At 42.0% G+C, this 13,462-nt stretch overlaps 2 protein-coding genes across 3 annotated transcripts; one reads left to right on the plus strand and one right to left on the minus strand.

Annotated features, from left to right (window-relative positions):
• Positions 1–656: 656 nt before the first annotated feature.
• Positions 657–9,420, minus strand: lsg1 (large 60S subunit nuclear export GTPase 1). The gene is made up of 14 exons (XM_049588639.1): positions 9,394–9,420; positions 8,648–8,774; positions 8,012–8,132; positions 7,838–7,924; positions 7,601–7,687; positions 7,441–7,501; positions 6,939–7,115; positions 3,503–3,874; positions 3,310–3,411; positions 3,067–3,201; positions 2,339–2,471; positions 1,991–2,070; positions 1,421–1,591; positions 657–1,323 (listed from the first exon to the last, which is right to left on the minus strand). The coding sequence occupies exons 1-14, from the start codon at positions 9,418–9,420 to the stop codon at positions 1,144–1,146; spliced, it is 1,860 nt and encodes a 619-aa protein (XP_049444596.1). The 3' UTR covers positions 657–1,143.
• A 1,738-nt stretch (positions 9,421–11,158) lies between these two features.
• Positions 11,159–13,222, plus strand: fam43a (family with sequence similarity 43 member A). 2 transcript variants are annotated; one of them, XM_049587901.1, is made up of 2 exons: positions 11,159–11,233; positions 11,353–13,222. In XM_049587901.1, the coding sequence occupies exon 2, from the start codon at positions 11,389–11,391 to the stop codon at positions 12,427–12,429; it is 1,041 nt and encodes a 346-aa protein (XP_049443858.1). In that variant the 5' UTR covers positions 11,159–11,233; positions 11,353–11,388; the 3' UTR covers positions 12,430–13,222. The 2 variants fall into 2 exon arrangements, with proteins under 2 accessions (XP_049443858.1, XP_049443859.1); XM_049587902.1 differs by having other exon boundaries at positions 11,356–13,222.
• Positions 13,223–13,462: the final 240 nt, after the last annotated feature.

A 13,462-nucleotide genomic window follows, 5' to 3' on the forward strand; every position in this document is an offset into this window, starting at 1 on the left:
AATTCACAAAAATAACATTTGAGATGGCACATGGTAGTGAAATGAACATTCAGTTCAAACGCAGCAGCTCTGGTGGACATTCCTACAGTCAGCATGCCAATGGCACGCCCCCTCAAAGCTTGAAACATCTGTGGCATTGTGTTGTTCAATCAAAGTGATCATTTAATTGTGACCATCCCAAGACACACCTGTGTAGTAATGATGCTGTTTAGTCATCATCTTGTTATGCCACACCTGTCAGGTGGGTGCTCACTGAAGGCCAAAACACACCGGCGGCGTCACTGACGCGAGTCAAGTGCCGCCCCCAACACACACAAAAAGCGTCGCGCTGCGGGGTGTCAACCGGATTTCTATTGCACACTCCAGGGAATTTTATCACATTTACGACCAAAAATTAGGAGAAATATATCTATTGAGTGCATCAAGTCTGAGATCTTTAACTTAAACCTGTGAAAAGTAGGAGCAAAAACAAGTGTTGTTAAAATCTTTGTTCATTTTTTAACTCAAAAGGAAATCTGAAGTCAATTATTTTAATTGCTAATTCTTTAAATATGTGATTTAATTGTCAAAAAAAAGAGATTTGTTTCCACAGTTGCACTGTTTAGCAATAACTAATGATAACATTGTGGAAATGGAGTGAAGAAGTGACACACTAACATGAAAATATTCAATTTATTGTATAGTCCATCATAGTTACAGTAAGCACAATTTATGTTTGGATAAAGCAGTCTCAAACATATAGTATTTATCTGGTTAATGTAGACTATGTGATGTGTCTTTCAAAACATCTTAAAAATACAAATTGTACTGTTCAATGTCTAAGAAAATCCACACCCTTTGGATGTTGAGTCCTTTTCCAAACACCATGTTGAGATCTGGTGTACAACTGGTGATCCAGTTGATGGAATGCATTGCACCAATATGATACTCTATCCAGAGCGGCACATGACAGATCATGCAGCTCATATATTCATATTGAGACAGCGTGACCTTTCCATATTCACAGGATTAAGGGGCCTACATCTACCTACAAACACTGCTCAGCATTAATTCCTTTGGAATCACGTGTGAGCTGTAGTTCAGGGTTTTTCCATTCCTGCTGAAATGACATGTGATTAAAAGTTCTTTGATTTCAGATCATCATCAGGCGTCCAGATGCTTGTTAAGACGGCGCACTTTCTCCTTCTTGTTCTTGTTGCCGTGTTTTTTCCAGGGTTTTCCCACCCCTGCCTCTGATCCAGCTTTCCCTGGGCCGACAGGTCCGCTGCCTGGCTTGTAGCCCATGACGGACTGAACCCCCTTGGAGAGCGCCCGCACATTCTCCTGGAGATAGAGACAGAGTATCTTTTATTCTGTGATACCTAATAACTACTATTTCAGCATTTTTCTTACTAACAAGAAGACTGTAGATGAATCGTACCTGATGGAAGAAGTTCTTGTCAACCACATTTTCAATTCTCTTGATTTTCTGTTTGTTTGTTGTAGCGGAGAGGTCGCAGCAGTCCGTGTCTCTATTCAGGAACTTGTTGTGCTGTGGCTGGAAGTCTTCAGCGTTAATATGTGGAGGAGGGTGGCAGTACAGTAGCTTTCCCTTTAAAGAGTCAACATAATTAGGAAGAGTGTGTTAGGGAGAGGATGTACATAATTTAACAAACAGCCACTTCATTATGCAGCTAAATGGCCAAAGCTCCCTGACGTCTTTTAAAACAAAGCAGAAGCACAGTGCATTAACACTGACTGTAGGTGACGCTGCAGGTGAGCTTAACAGATTAGTGTCAATTGGCAGATTAAAATAATTTATGTTGTTTAAACATTTAATCAGTGTGTTGTTGCCTGTTGACTTTAAAAGAGACTGTCTACACATTTTGGTACTCAATGGATGGTTCTCTGTGCCCTTCTCACCCTTACCTACTATACACAAGTAGGCAAAACCAGCAACAAAATATACTAGCACCAAGTTTTTGAGTCCTGACTCAGGTCTGGCACTTACACTGACGTAATCCTTCAGGATGTACCGGGCTGATCTGGACTGATCGGGCTGGCCGTGCGACGTCATAAAGCCTCTCATGTCTGAAACAGATGGAAACACATATTCAGTATATCACTGCTCTCTTCTAAAAGCAGAGTGCTTTAAAAAACAGTTAAATGAGTGGATAATCAGACTCTATTCAAGAGAAACATTATAAAAGCTAGTATTACATGGGCAAATACTAGCCTACATTTTATCATTTGATATAAAAGGTCACTCTCAAAGCAGAGTTGCATGCTGCTAAGTACAATAATGGCCTGTTGTTAATCTATTATCTATGCAAACACAACAAATGTGCGGTAGTCTCACATCCATAAGCCATCAGCAGCTCTTCATGGGTGGGGGGCCTGTCGGGGTCTTCATCCTCTCGTGGTCGGATGATGTTGATGCCGTAGGTGCCCTCTAACACGTGCCGAGGGATCAACTGACATACGTGACAAATCTGTTAAGGACTTAATTACGATCAGCATAAAAAAATTTATTTAAAAAAGTATTAACGTTAAGCTCAAAAACTCAGGCAAACTAGACAAAAATAATACACGGTACAAGCATAACAAACACTACACGATAATGTCTTCCTGTAATTTGTATATCTGGTCTCACACCTGTATACATGGAAACTGATAGTGTGCCTTGTTAAGCATGCTGATGCAAGATACAGCACTGATATCAGAATATAGCCCCCCAGTAAGTTAATAAACAACTCTAAGTCACAGTTTAGCTAGCGTATCCAAAAAGTGATGAGTTGTCTCAATGTGAGCAAACAAGAGTGCGCATCAGGAACACACAACACTCTCTGAGACGCAGGACGCAAGGCTCTGCCCCTAGGGGAAAAGTTTTTCGGGAATCTACTGCTCCCACTCCTGCTGAAGGACATACTGCTAATTATTTTCACAGGCCTTTAATTCAATTCCCTATGTCCCATCATAAAAATTCTACTTTCACTTTCTGAAAATGCATGTTAGAAACTCTACATATAGCACACAAAGCTGCTGCAGGATTCTGTGCCAGAAGCATCCAGAGGATATGTGGGAGACTGCAGGTACGTGATCTCTCATCTGATCAATGGGCAGGATCCCGGAGCAGATCATCTCAGCTTTGGTGGAAACAAAGGAGGGCATCACCAGACCGGGGCAGTCACAGAGGCACAGGCCTGGCTCCACATACAGAGTCTGTGATTCATGTCAAAAAAAGGCAACAAAAACAATCACACTAAAAGCTTTCTGTTGATTCACTGAATGACGGATCAATAATGAGAGGTTTAAAAAGTAGTCCTGTACCTGAAAGTGCTTAGTGTGTCCAGGAGTGGCTGAAACAGACACCTTCTTGTTCCTGAAAATAGTGTTGATGGTGGAACTCTTTCCCACATTAGGATATCCAACCTGTTGAAGTCATGCACAATAAAAACATGTAGTCACTTTACAACAGTTGATGATGCCTGCGTAAGGTTTATAGTGTTGACTTTTCACTCACCAGTCCCACTGTCAGTTGTCCGTCCTTACACCTGGGCCCACTGTGAACAGCCTTAAACATGTCCAGCAGCTCATCCTTATGCAGCAGACGGCTGGAGTTGTGAAAGGAGGATTGACTGGATGAAACAGCAGCCCCTTCCTCCTGTTCATCCTCTGAGCAGGTGAACCAGTCCTCCTCATCTACAGATACTGTTTCCCGTTGCTCTTCCTCTGTAGCACTCTCTTCTCCCTCTTCATCTACCTCCTCTTCTTCTGCTGCTACCTTCATGTCTTCCTCTCTAGCTGCACCTTTTTGGGCCGAGTCTTCATTGTCTGGCTGTCCTTCCTCTTCTGGGTCACTCTCTTCACACTCTGGATCGTCCACTTCCATGCCCTGGAAGAAGAGATGTTCATCAAAGTCTGAAGATGCTAACAAGCAAGATTATTCAGACACATTTCTCCTGAGCAATCTGAGGTTAAAAGCATCATTATCATTATTATCACTATTATTAAATCCACTCGCCATCATTCAACGAGTCAGCTGCTGAGTGAATAAGACATATCAGACCTGTCAGTCTGCCTCAATCAATCAGTTTTATTTAAAAAGCCCAATATCACAAATCACAATTTGCCTCACAGGGCTTTACAGCATACGACATCCCTCTGTCCTTAGGACCTCACAGCTGAAAAACTGCCCAAAAAAACCCTTTAACGGGGAAAAAAAACAGTAGAAACCTCAGGAAGATCAACTGAGGAGGGATCCGTCTTCCAGGACGGACAGATGTGCAATAGATGTCGTACAGAACAGATCAGCATAATAAATTAACAGTAATCCGTATGACACAATGAGACAGAGAGAGAGAGAGAGAGAGAGACAGACAGAGAGAGATGCAGGACAGACGGTAATGACAGTAGCTTACAACAACATTAATGAAAGTAATAATATTAATTAATATTAATAATTAATATTATCTACAGGCTATTAAACATTATTCCACTCACATGACATGCAGGACAATTAATGATGGACAAATGTGTTCTGGACATAAGCAGCTGCACATTTAACAGCCACACATCACCAACAGTCCGCTGAACAACGCAACAGGTTGTGAATGAAATAAACTTCATTACAACATGATAGTCTTGCAGGAAATATCATTAACATTACTCTTTGTAGTCACGTAGGCATGTGAATTACAGCGTTTCACTGCAAAGAATGCATGTAACGGGTACACTTGCGCTGTTTCTCCGCCGTCTCGTTCAAATGAGCCAGATGTAGAGGGCGGGTATTTATACATCATGGTGTTCAGCTGAAAAACTCTTCCGGATAGGAAGCTCTCGACCATCCTAGCTCATAGCTGCTTAAAGCTTGCTGCTAGCTCCTAGCGCTAGCTCCTCACTGCACAAATAAGAGACTTGGGACGGCCTAGAAGATGGCGGACCTCGAACGACTTCTGGTTCAAGCGAGGAGCTAGCAGTAGCACTATAAAAATAAGAGACTTGGGACGGACCCAATGTCACAACCAATATACTCAGGTGGGGTTGATTATGGGTGACCACAACCAGGCACAACCAATACAGGAAGCAGATCCCAGCAGGGGGAGCTGTAACCTTTCCTAGCACAGAGGCTAAATCTAATACATGACATAACAAGGAAACAACGCAGATATTGTGACGGCCATGGCCGTGTTTTGTTTTCCTGTCTGGCTGGCTGTTTGCTGTCTTTTACAGGTGCTGGGCTTGGGCTGGTTTCACTGCTGCTTTGCAAGGCCCTCTGCTGTCTGCTATGCTGATCTCCCGTTCATTTACCTTCCTGGTTGCTGGGAAGCTCTACCTCTGCTTGCTGGGAGGCTCCACCTCTATCTGAGAATGCTGGCTGGCTACACCTGTGAGGAAGTCTATAAAAGCAGGCTTCCTCAGCACATTCCCTCTCTTACCCGGACAGCCAAGATCCTGCCAGTTTCTGTTTGGTTTGGTTATTTTGTTTTGTACCACACACACACACACACAGGGCTTTCACTGCATCCAACATTTCCGTCTCATACTGATTATTGACTTAATATTTCATACCTTTTTATTGTTCTTGTAATTATTTGTTATAATTTCAAGTAAAATCATTGTTTAAAACTTAAGCTTTCTGTGTGGCCCTCCCTTCTTTGTTGTGGCCTAAATGACCAGGTCATAACAATATATTCACTTCATATAAAATAAGCAAATGAAACCTCATTCATCCCACTGGGGGTGTGAGTATTAACGAAATGTATCCAATTGTTCTATCAAATGCTCCTCGGAGAGGTGGTGATGAAGAAAGCCTCATTCTCCAAAGTGAGGTGTCATGGATGCATTTCCCTGACACCCTCATCACCAAGGGGATGCGTTTTATAAAGTGATTATATCTGTGTTTCTTGGTTATTTGTTGTTTTAGTATTTCATCCCATGAGATTCTGTGCTAGGAAAGGTTGCAGCTCCTCCTGCTGGGATCTACTTGTTATACTGGTTCTGCCAGTTAGTGTCACCTATAATTAACCCCACCTGTGCATATTGTTTGGGACACTGCCGAAATACACATTGAGAGGCCGTTTACACGTCGCCGGCTATTTTCATAAACGGACATTTCACCGTCTCCGTTTTCAAAAAGATCTTCGTTTACACTTACCTGTGTATATATACACAAGAGCATGCCAAACCTGTAGGTGGCAGTGTAACGAGAAGCTCAAACCTTCCATGTATCCACTGTCACCATAGCAACATAGGTCGCACTTTTGACACAGGCGCAAGTTACGGCGCATACTGTGATGTCGGCTGCCTATAACTCCGTTTATCTCCGTTTATCTCAGTTTACATGCAAACGCGCAACTGGAGTTTTCCAAAATCTCCACTCTGGCCGGAGTTTTTAGAAAGACTCGTTTTCAGAGGAGAAATCTCCGTTTGCGTGTAAACGAAGGGCACAAACGAAGGAAGATGTCTCCGTTTATCAAAATCACCGTGTACGTGTAAACGGCCTCTGAGGAATGAGGTCTTGCCTGAAACGTGCATGTCGCAATATTGAAAAGCGATAGTTGGAATAAATGTATTAACAGATGCGTGAGAATCTACAGGTTATATTCAGAGTGCAGCACAGTGGTTCAGTGGTTAGCACTGTCGCCTCACAACAAGAGGGTTCGAACCAGAGGTGGGAGAGCTCTTCTGTCTTATGGGTTTTCTCCAGGTACTCCAGCTTCCTCCCACAGTCCAAAGACATGCAGGTTAATTGGTGACTCTAAATTGTCCGTAGGTGTGAATTTGAGTGTAAATGGTTGTCTGTCTCTATGTGTCAGCCCTGTGATAGTCTGGTGACCTGTACAAGGTGTACCCTGCCTCTCACTCAATGTCAGCTGGGATAGGCTCCAGCCCCCTTACAACCCTTAACAGGATAAGCGGTATTCAGAGTGGGGCTTCTCACTCCTCCACCTCCTCACCTTTTCCTCTGCATCCAGTCTGTCGCTCTCAGCCAGGGCCGACCAGAAAACTGCCCTCAGCCCCTCTTTCTGAAAGTGTCTGGCCCAGTCTCGCCTTTGCTCCCTGGTCAGCAGGTCGGCCTTGTTCACCAGCAGCATGTTCACCTTATGCTCTGACACTTCCTTTACATACGCCTCCTGGCAGCACAGAAAAGAAAAGTGTTTAGTTTACCTTTATGTAGTATTTCTACAGTTTGTTTCTCTAATTTCATTTCATCCCTTTACTTATTTAAAAATAACTACAGTCAGAGCAAATGAAATGTACAAATCTTTGAAGAAAAAACTCTTCAGATAAACAACAGCAGCGCAAAATAAATCCAAAAAGTAATTCAACGCATTTAGAACGTGTATGTGTGCCCGCATACAAAAAAGGAAAGAAAAACTGAACGACGTAGTCGCAGTTTAGTAACATCCACTAGCAACATTTATTTCCCCTCAAAGCAACTCTGCCTCACAAACTTACCAGGTCAAGACATCTGAACAGCAAAGGATTTCTGGCATCAACGATCTGAACGACGACGTCACTGCAGAAAAAACATGGAAACAGTTTTACTTTAAGGAGAACACATTCCTCATTAAACACAGGTAAAAGCTGACAACTGTACACCACTTTTGTTTTTTACCTCCTCTCGATCACTCTCCATAGTTGTCTCCAGAACTCCAGGTTCCTCTCAAATGGGGTGAGAATTAACTTCTGTTCCTCTTCCAGCCTTCACAGATAACACTTGCAGTTAGATTGCTGACATTGATAATCCTACACTGTAACCACATATGCTGTTCTTGATTTTGTACATAACTTCTTAAACAGTAAAAATGCAACAATATATTTGTAAGAGCAAAGGTTACAGAATATTACACACTGTGCAAGCTCTCGCCTCCACTCCAAGAAGCTGTCTTTCTCTGCTTGTTGAAGCGCATCTGGACTGGTGCTTTCATCCCAGTGAGGGCTTAAAATTGGGAGCGAGATATCAGAAAATTTAAAATGCAAAACATACAACACAGGAATTTATAAAATTCAGAACTCATCTACTTACCGACGAGGAATTCTGAGGAAGTGTTTGTTGTCTTCATGCAGCTTCTTCAGCCTGGTTTTCTCCTCAGCTGTTAATAAACCTGCTCTCGCTTCCGCTGGAACAAACTTGATGTTGAGTTTCTCTAAGGAAACAAAGCAAGGAACAGTCAGAGGCAGCAGTGGCATCATAGGGCAGAGGTGCAACATATAAAATAGCAACAGTTGAGACAAGACAGAACCCTCGAAGCTGCCGCCCAAATTCAAACTTCCTTCAGAAGACAAGAACAATTTACCTGTGATTCTCTAAGCAGTGAGGGTGAGACGCACTGTGACCCTTACAGTCCATGTGCTCAATGATTACACTATTAGAAACATAAGCAATAAGCACATTTTATATAGACACAGTACCAACAGTTACACCCCCAAAATTTGCTGTGCAGCAAACAGTGTGAATTCGGTTTGATAGCCAACGATCAACTACTATATCTTCATTCACTTTGATGTTTATATACTGTGCCAGAGAATGGCATGTGCTGGGGCTATAAGTACACCTTGCAATGCTTGATAGATAAAACCTTTTGACAATCTTTGGCCACAACATACATGTATAACATTTAACACAAGAACTTCGCACGAAATCAGGTGAGGTATCACTTACCTGCAACAAACTCTGTTCCTGCTAATTCAGCAGTGGCCAGAAAGTCATCCATGGAACTTTGTTCTGTCACTGACTGCAGGTTCAGTCGTCCCCAGTCATAGCCATCATTCAGCTCACTGGTGTGGAGCTGCAAATGCAAACCACACATTAGTCTGGGGTTACAGTGTTTACTACAGAAAAAAAAAATCATGGACAATGACTATCATGAGGACATACTTAAACTCGGTTGTGTTCTGCCAAAACAGTTGTCATGGTGGTTTGTTTTACATGACTGTCTTGAAAACATACCATGGGTAATAGTGGTAGGGCCTCTGAACCAGTTCTATGTAATCTAGTGATTATATGGCAAAAATAATGCTCCTGTATAATGTATCTCCATGCCGAATTTAACACAGGAACATATTTATTACGTGAAGGTATTAATATGAATACCTCATGTTGCCGATATGCAAAGCAGCGATAAAATGACAATTTCTTAAAAGGAGTTTGGCGCAAGCAACAAACCAGACTTCGTCTTGTATGATAACATACCATGGGTAATAGTAGAAAAGTCTTTGAGCCAGTTCTGAGTAATCTTGTGATTGTATGACAAAAATAATGCTCATGTGTAATTTATCTCCATGCCGTATTCAACACAGGAACATATTTATTATGAAAAGGTATTAATATGAATACATCATGTTGCTGATACCCAAAGCTTTGATAAAATGACATTTTCTCAAGGGAGTCTGGCACAAGCAACAGACCAGACTTCCTGCTTTCTTCTTACCCATGCTAACTTCTGACTTTGTCACGTCTGTAATATGATTTAAACTTCACAAAAACCTGAAATGTTAAATATCCGAAGGGTCCAAACGCTATATGTCTCTAGCTACTGTGCCCCATGTGCAAAACGTTGTTGTCGTAAGAACCGGAAGTGGGCCAAACCATCAAGTCTTATATGATGACGACTCGACCACAGCTACCGGGAAATTGATTCATACGTTTAATTCACATCGTTACAAATTCCACTACTGCATTTGTATAATTAACCTCTTCAACTCGAGATAACATCTGCTTTAATGTAAGCCTCTACACTGACGTAACAATGGTACGGTCCGCTTCTTTGTCCAGCTATCAAATGTGCCCTGAAGGAAATGAGGACAGTACCATTCGTTCCTCATGTCAGTTTTAAGATAAGTTACAGCAGCTCAAGAGTCAAAAAACAAAAGAAAAGGGAAAGAGTAAATTATACAAATAATAAAAATACAAATAAGAATACAAACAAGATGAAATAAGATGAAATAAATTAGAATAGATGCTATATACACAATACACACCTTTCAGTAATATGGATACTGTATGTCTATGATGGATAATTACACAGGATAATACACACGTGGAGCTGAAGAACTGTACTGGAAAATATAGAAATATTGCACAAGTAGGAAGCTGCACAGGATATGCGCAAAGGGTAAATAAATATATACACAAATACAACAAACGCAGTTCTGATAACAACCGGAAGATGGCAGCATAAAACAGCTGTCTCAGAGTGGGCTCTCCTAGATTGCAACACGACTATGATGAACTGGCTGATGGATGACAAAGTACAGTTGTGGCTATCATATTTTCATGTTTCTCATTTTAAATTAAAATTACTTTTAAGTGCGATTTGAAAGATAGTTGATGATGTTTATGTTGGATATCAGAGTGAACAAAATTGAAATTCCAAGTTATTTTTTTCAGTAAACATGTCAAGGGGAAAATTAAGTTTTAAATCCAACTTGAAAAAATATAACCTTACCTTTATCAGAGAAACTGTTCTAAAATATATGGGGACACAGTTACTTTGCACTCAATTCAATTCAATAGAAATGTATTTATCTCAAGGGAAATCCTTGTGCCAGAGAATGCTGCAAATTACAGTTACACTAAGTACAGTAACTACAATTTAGCTTTCACAACCAGTGGGTCCAGTTTTTAAAACAATAGAGTAATAAGTATCTGGCAAAATATTCAAATATACAAAATAAGAAGTGTTTTCAAGGAGCAAAAGAAAAAAAACAGTGCCTAATAAAGTAACAATAGGAGTAAGATAAGTGCAAGTATTCTTATTTAAATAGAGAAAAACAACATTACTTGTGTTTCCATCTCTTATACAATTGCCACAGCCCAATAGAGAGGTTTTGGTATATGTTTTTATTTCTCACACTTTCTGTTCAGTAGCAGCCTACAGTTATTTACTGACACTCCCACTTCTTGGTAAAAGTAATGGTAATAACATCTTATTATTATGATAAATGCTATTATTTGATAATCAATAATAAATATTGACTGTGTACAAAAAAATATCCAGCAGCCATTTGGACACAACAGGCAAACGTGAGAGTATTGTATCAATAAACACACTCAATATCTACAAACCAATACAAGTCTATTCTCATTTGGTTCAGCCCCCCCTACAGTCTCACTCAAATGGTTTGTCCCTGTATATAATTCGCGCAGCTCGTCCTTGAGCAACAGTCTGAACTCAGAGCTGCGATGACATAAGACGAGGGGAGACACCACAATGGACAAGAGCACTTTAGAGGATGAACAGATGAAGTACGGTGTCTTTGCGTTCACTTCTCATAGAGTAGCTCATACATGACCTGACAGGGAAATAAACACTTCTAGGATTTAGTAGTAATACAGAGTTTATTTTTTATTTCTTTCTCTCTCAGTAGACTTTGTTGCTGTTGACTGGAAACAGCAATAAAATGCTGCCTTGGAAGAAGAACAAGTTCGACCTTATTGAGGAAGACAAGCAGTCCAAGCAGAAGGGCTATGCGGTGAGCCTCAACTACTCTGCGCTCACCTCTTTCGCCAAGTCCTGCCCCGAGAGCGCACTCAACAGGGTGGGCAGCATGTTCAAGTCCAAGAGGAAAAAGGTGAAGATCACCAGCGAGGACCCCACGTACACGGTGCTGTACCTGGGGAATGCCACCACCATCCAGTCCAAAGGGGACGGCTGCACGGACGTGGCGGTGAGCAAGATCTGGGGTAAGAGCGAGATGGGCAAGAACGGCACCAAGATGAGGCTGACCATCAGCTCGCAGGGCATCCGGATGGTGCATGTGGACGACAAAGCCAGGAGGCCGGGACACTTGTACTTGCTGCACCGGATAACCTACTGCGTCGCGGACCCGAGACTCCCCAAGATTTTCGCCTGGGTTTACAGGCACGAGATGAAGCACAAGGCCGTGATGCTGCGCTGCCACGCAGTGCTGGTGTCCAAGCCGGAGAAGGCAAAGGCTATGGCGCTGCTGCTGTACCAGACCTCGGCCACGGCGCTGGCTGAGTTCAAAAGACTAAAACGGAGGGACGATGCCAGGCACCAGCAGCAGCAGCTCATAGGGGAGCAAACCATCCCGTTGGTCCCCATCAGGAAACTGCTGAACGGACAGTGTTACTACAAACCCCCGGTGGAGCGCAGCCGGAGCGCACCCAAACTGGGCTCCATCACAGAGGACTTGGTCGGGGAGGAGGAGGAGGAGAAGGCGATGCACTTTGAGTGTGAGGACATTCTGGACACGGAAGATGATTGTGTTGCCAACGGTAAACAGGAGTTGACTCAGATTATTAATGACTTGGGAGAGATGAGCATAGGAAACGATGTGCAGACACTGAAAGCTGACCTCAGAGTCACCAGACTTCTCTCTGGAGAGAGCACGGGGAGCGAGTCCTCCATTGAAAGCAACCAGGAGCCCCCTCCGCTCACTAATGGCTTTGAGGAGGTAAAGGTGCAGGAAATTGCCTGAATCATTTTAGACATTTCTGGGCGCCCTCTGTCTCGGTTGAGCCACGATGTCTCCACAAGAAACATTTCCTCTGTCGCTGTGTTGGAGAGTGTTTGTCTAATCTGGCGCCTCCACCACTGACTGAGAGGATCCAGAAAGAGAAATAAAGTTCTGGGACAATTACCGCACATGGACTCACGATTAGGCTACTGAATGATGTTTTAAGATTGTGTAAACACAGCAAAAAAAAAGGACAAACAAGTGCATGCCCATTTGAAAGATAACTGGTTGAACCGACAAAATCCCAGTGCGCCTCAGGACGCACGGCACTAATTCCATCTCTTTTATTTAAGAGGATTTGTTGTATCCTCAGGCTTGTTTACCCAACTTTTTTCTGTCTGTCTCTCTCTTAAAAGTGGCATTTTTCTGTTGAAAGATGCTCATCGTGATCCCAAAAAAACATTCCGTATTTAAAGCACGTTTTCTTCTTTCCCTTAAGTGGTTCAGTGGGTCTAAACAGGCATCCTTAATTTTCCTGTCAGGGCGCTTCTGTAACAGCCTGTTTCATTTACTTTACTTTGCACTGTTGTGGAGTTCACTCGAGTATTATGTTGACTACATGTACATAATGTCTGTTGGTATGTTGTCTGAAACATAAGTGTCATATCTTTGCTGTGCAAAAGAAAAAACACCTTTTATGTATTAAGATGTAAAGTAAGATGTTTAAAGTATAAATATGTTATTTTTTAAAAAGAAAATGTGGTTTGTTATGTGAACCTCATAGAATTATCAATAAAAAAGAAAATCATATAAAGTTGATGTGTACAGATTTGTGTTGGAAAACAAGCAGGCCACGTTTGGCTGCGGCGTTCTTTAATAGAAGTGGGGATTTACCTTAAGAGGCACAAATTGAGGTCAGATTTGCGGTGCTGAATAAAAGTCACGTGGAGGCTGCAAACACAGAAAGACAGTGCATTTCTCAGCTCTACAAGCTACAGGTATTAATGAGTGTTATCTCTGAAGAATCTGTGTTGTACATATACATTTCATTTAT

The sequence above is a fragment of the Epinephelus fuscoguttatus genome, linkage group LG10, assembly GCF_011397635.1.
Source record: "Epinephelus fuscoguttatus linkage group LG10, E.fuscoguttatus.final_Chr_v1".
In the NCBI taxonomy this organism is placed as follows: Eukaryota; Metazoa; Chordata; class Actinopteri; order Perciformes; family Serranidae; genus Epinephelus; species Epinephelus fuscoguttatus.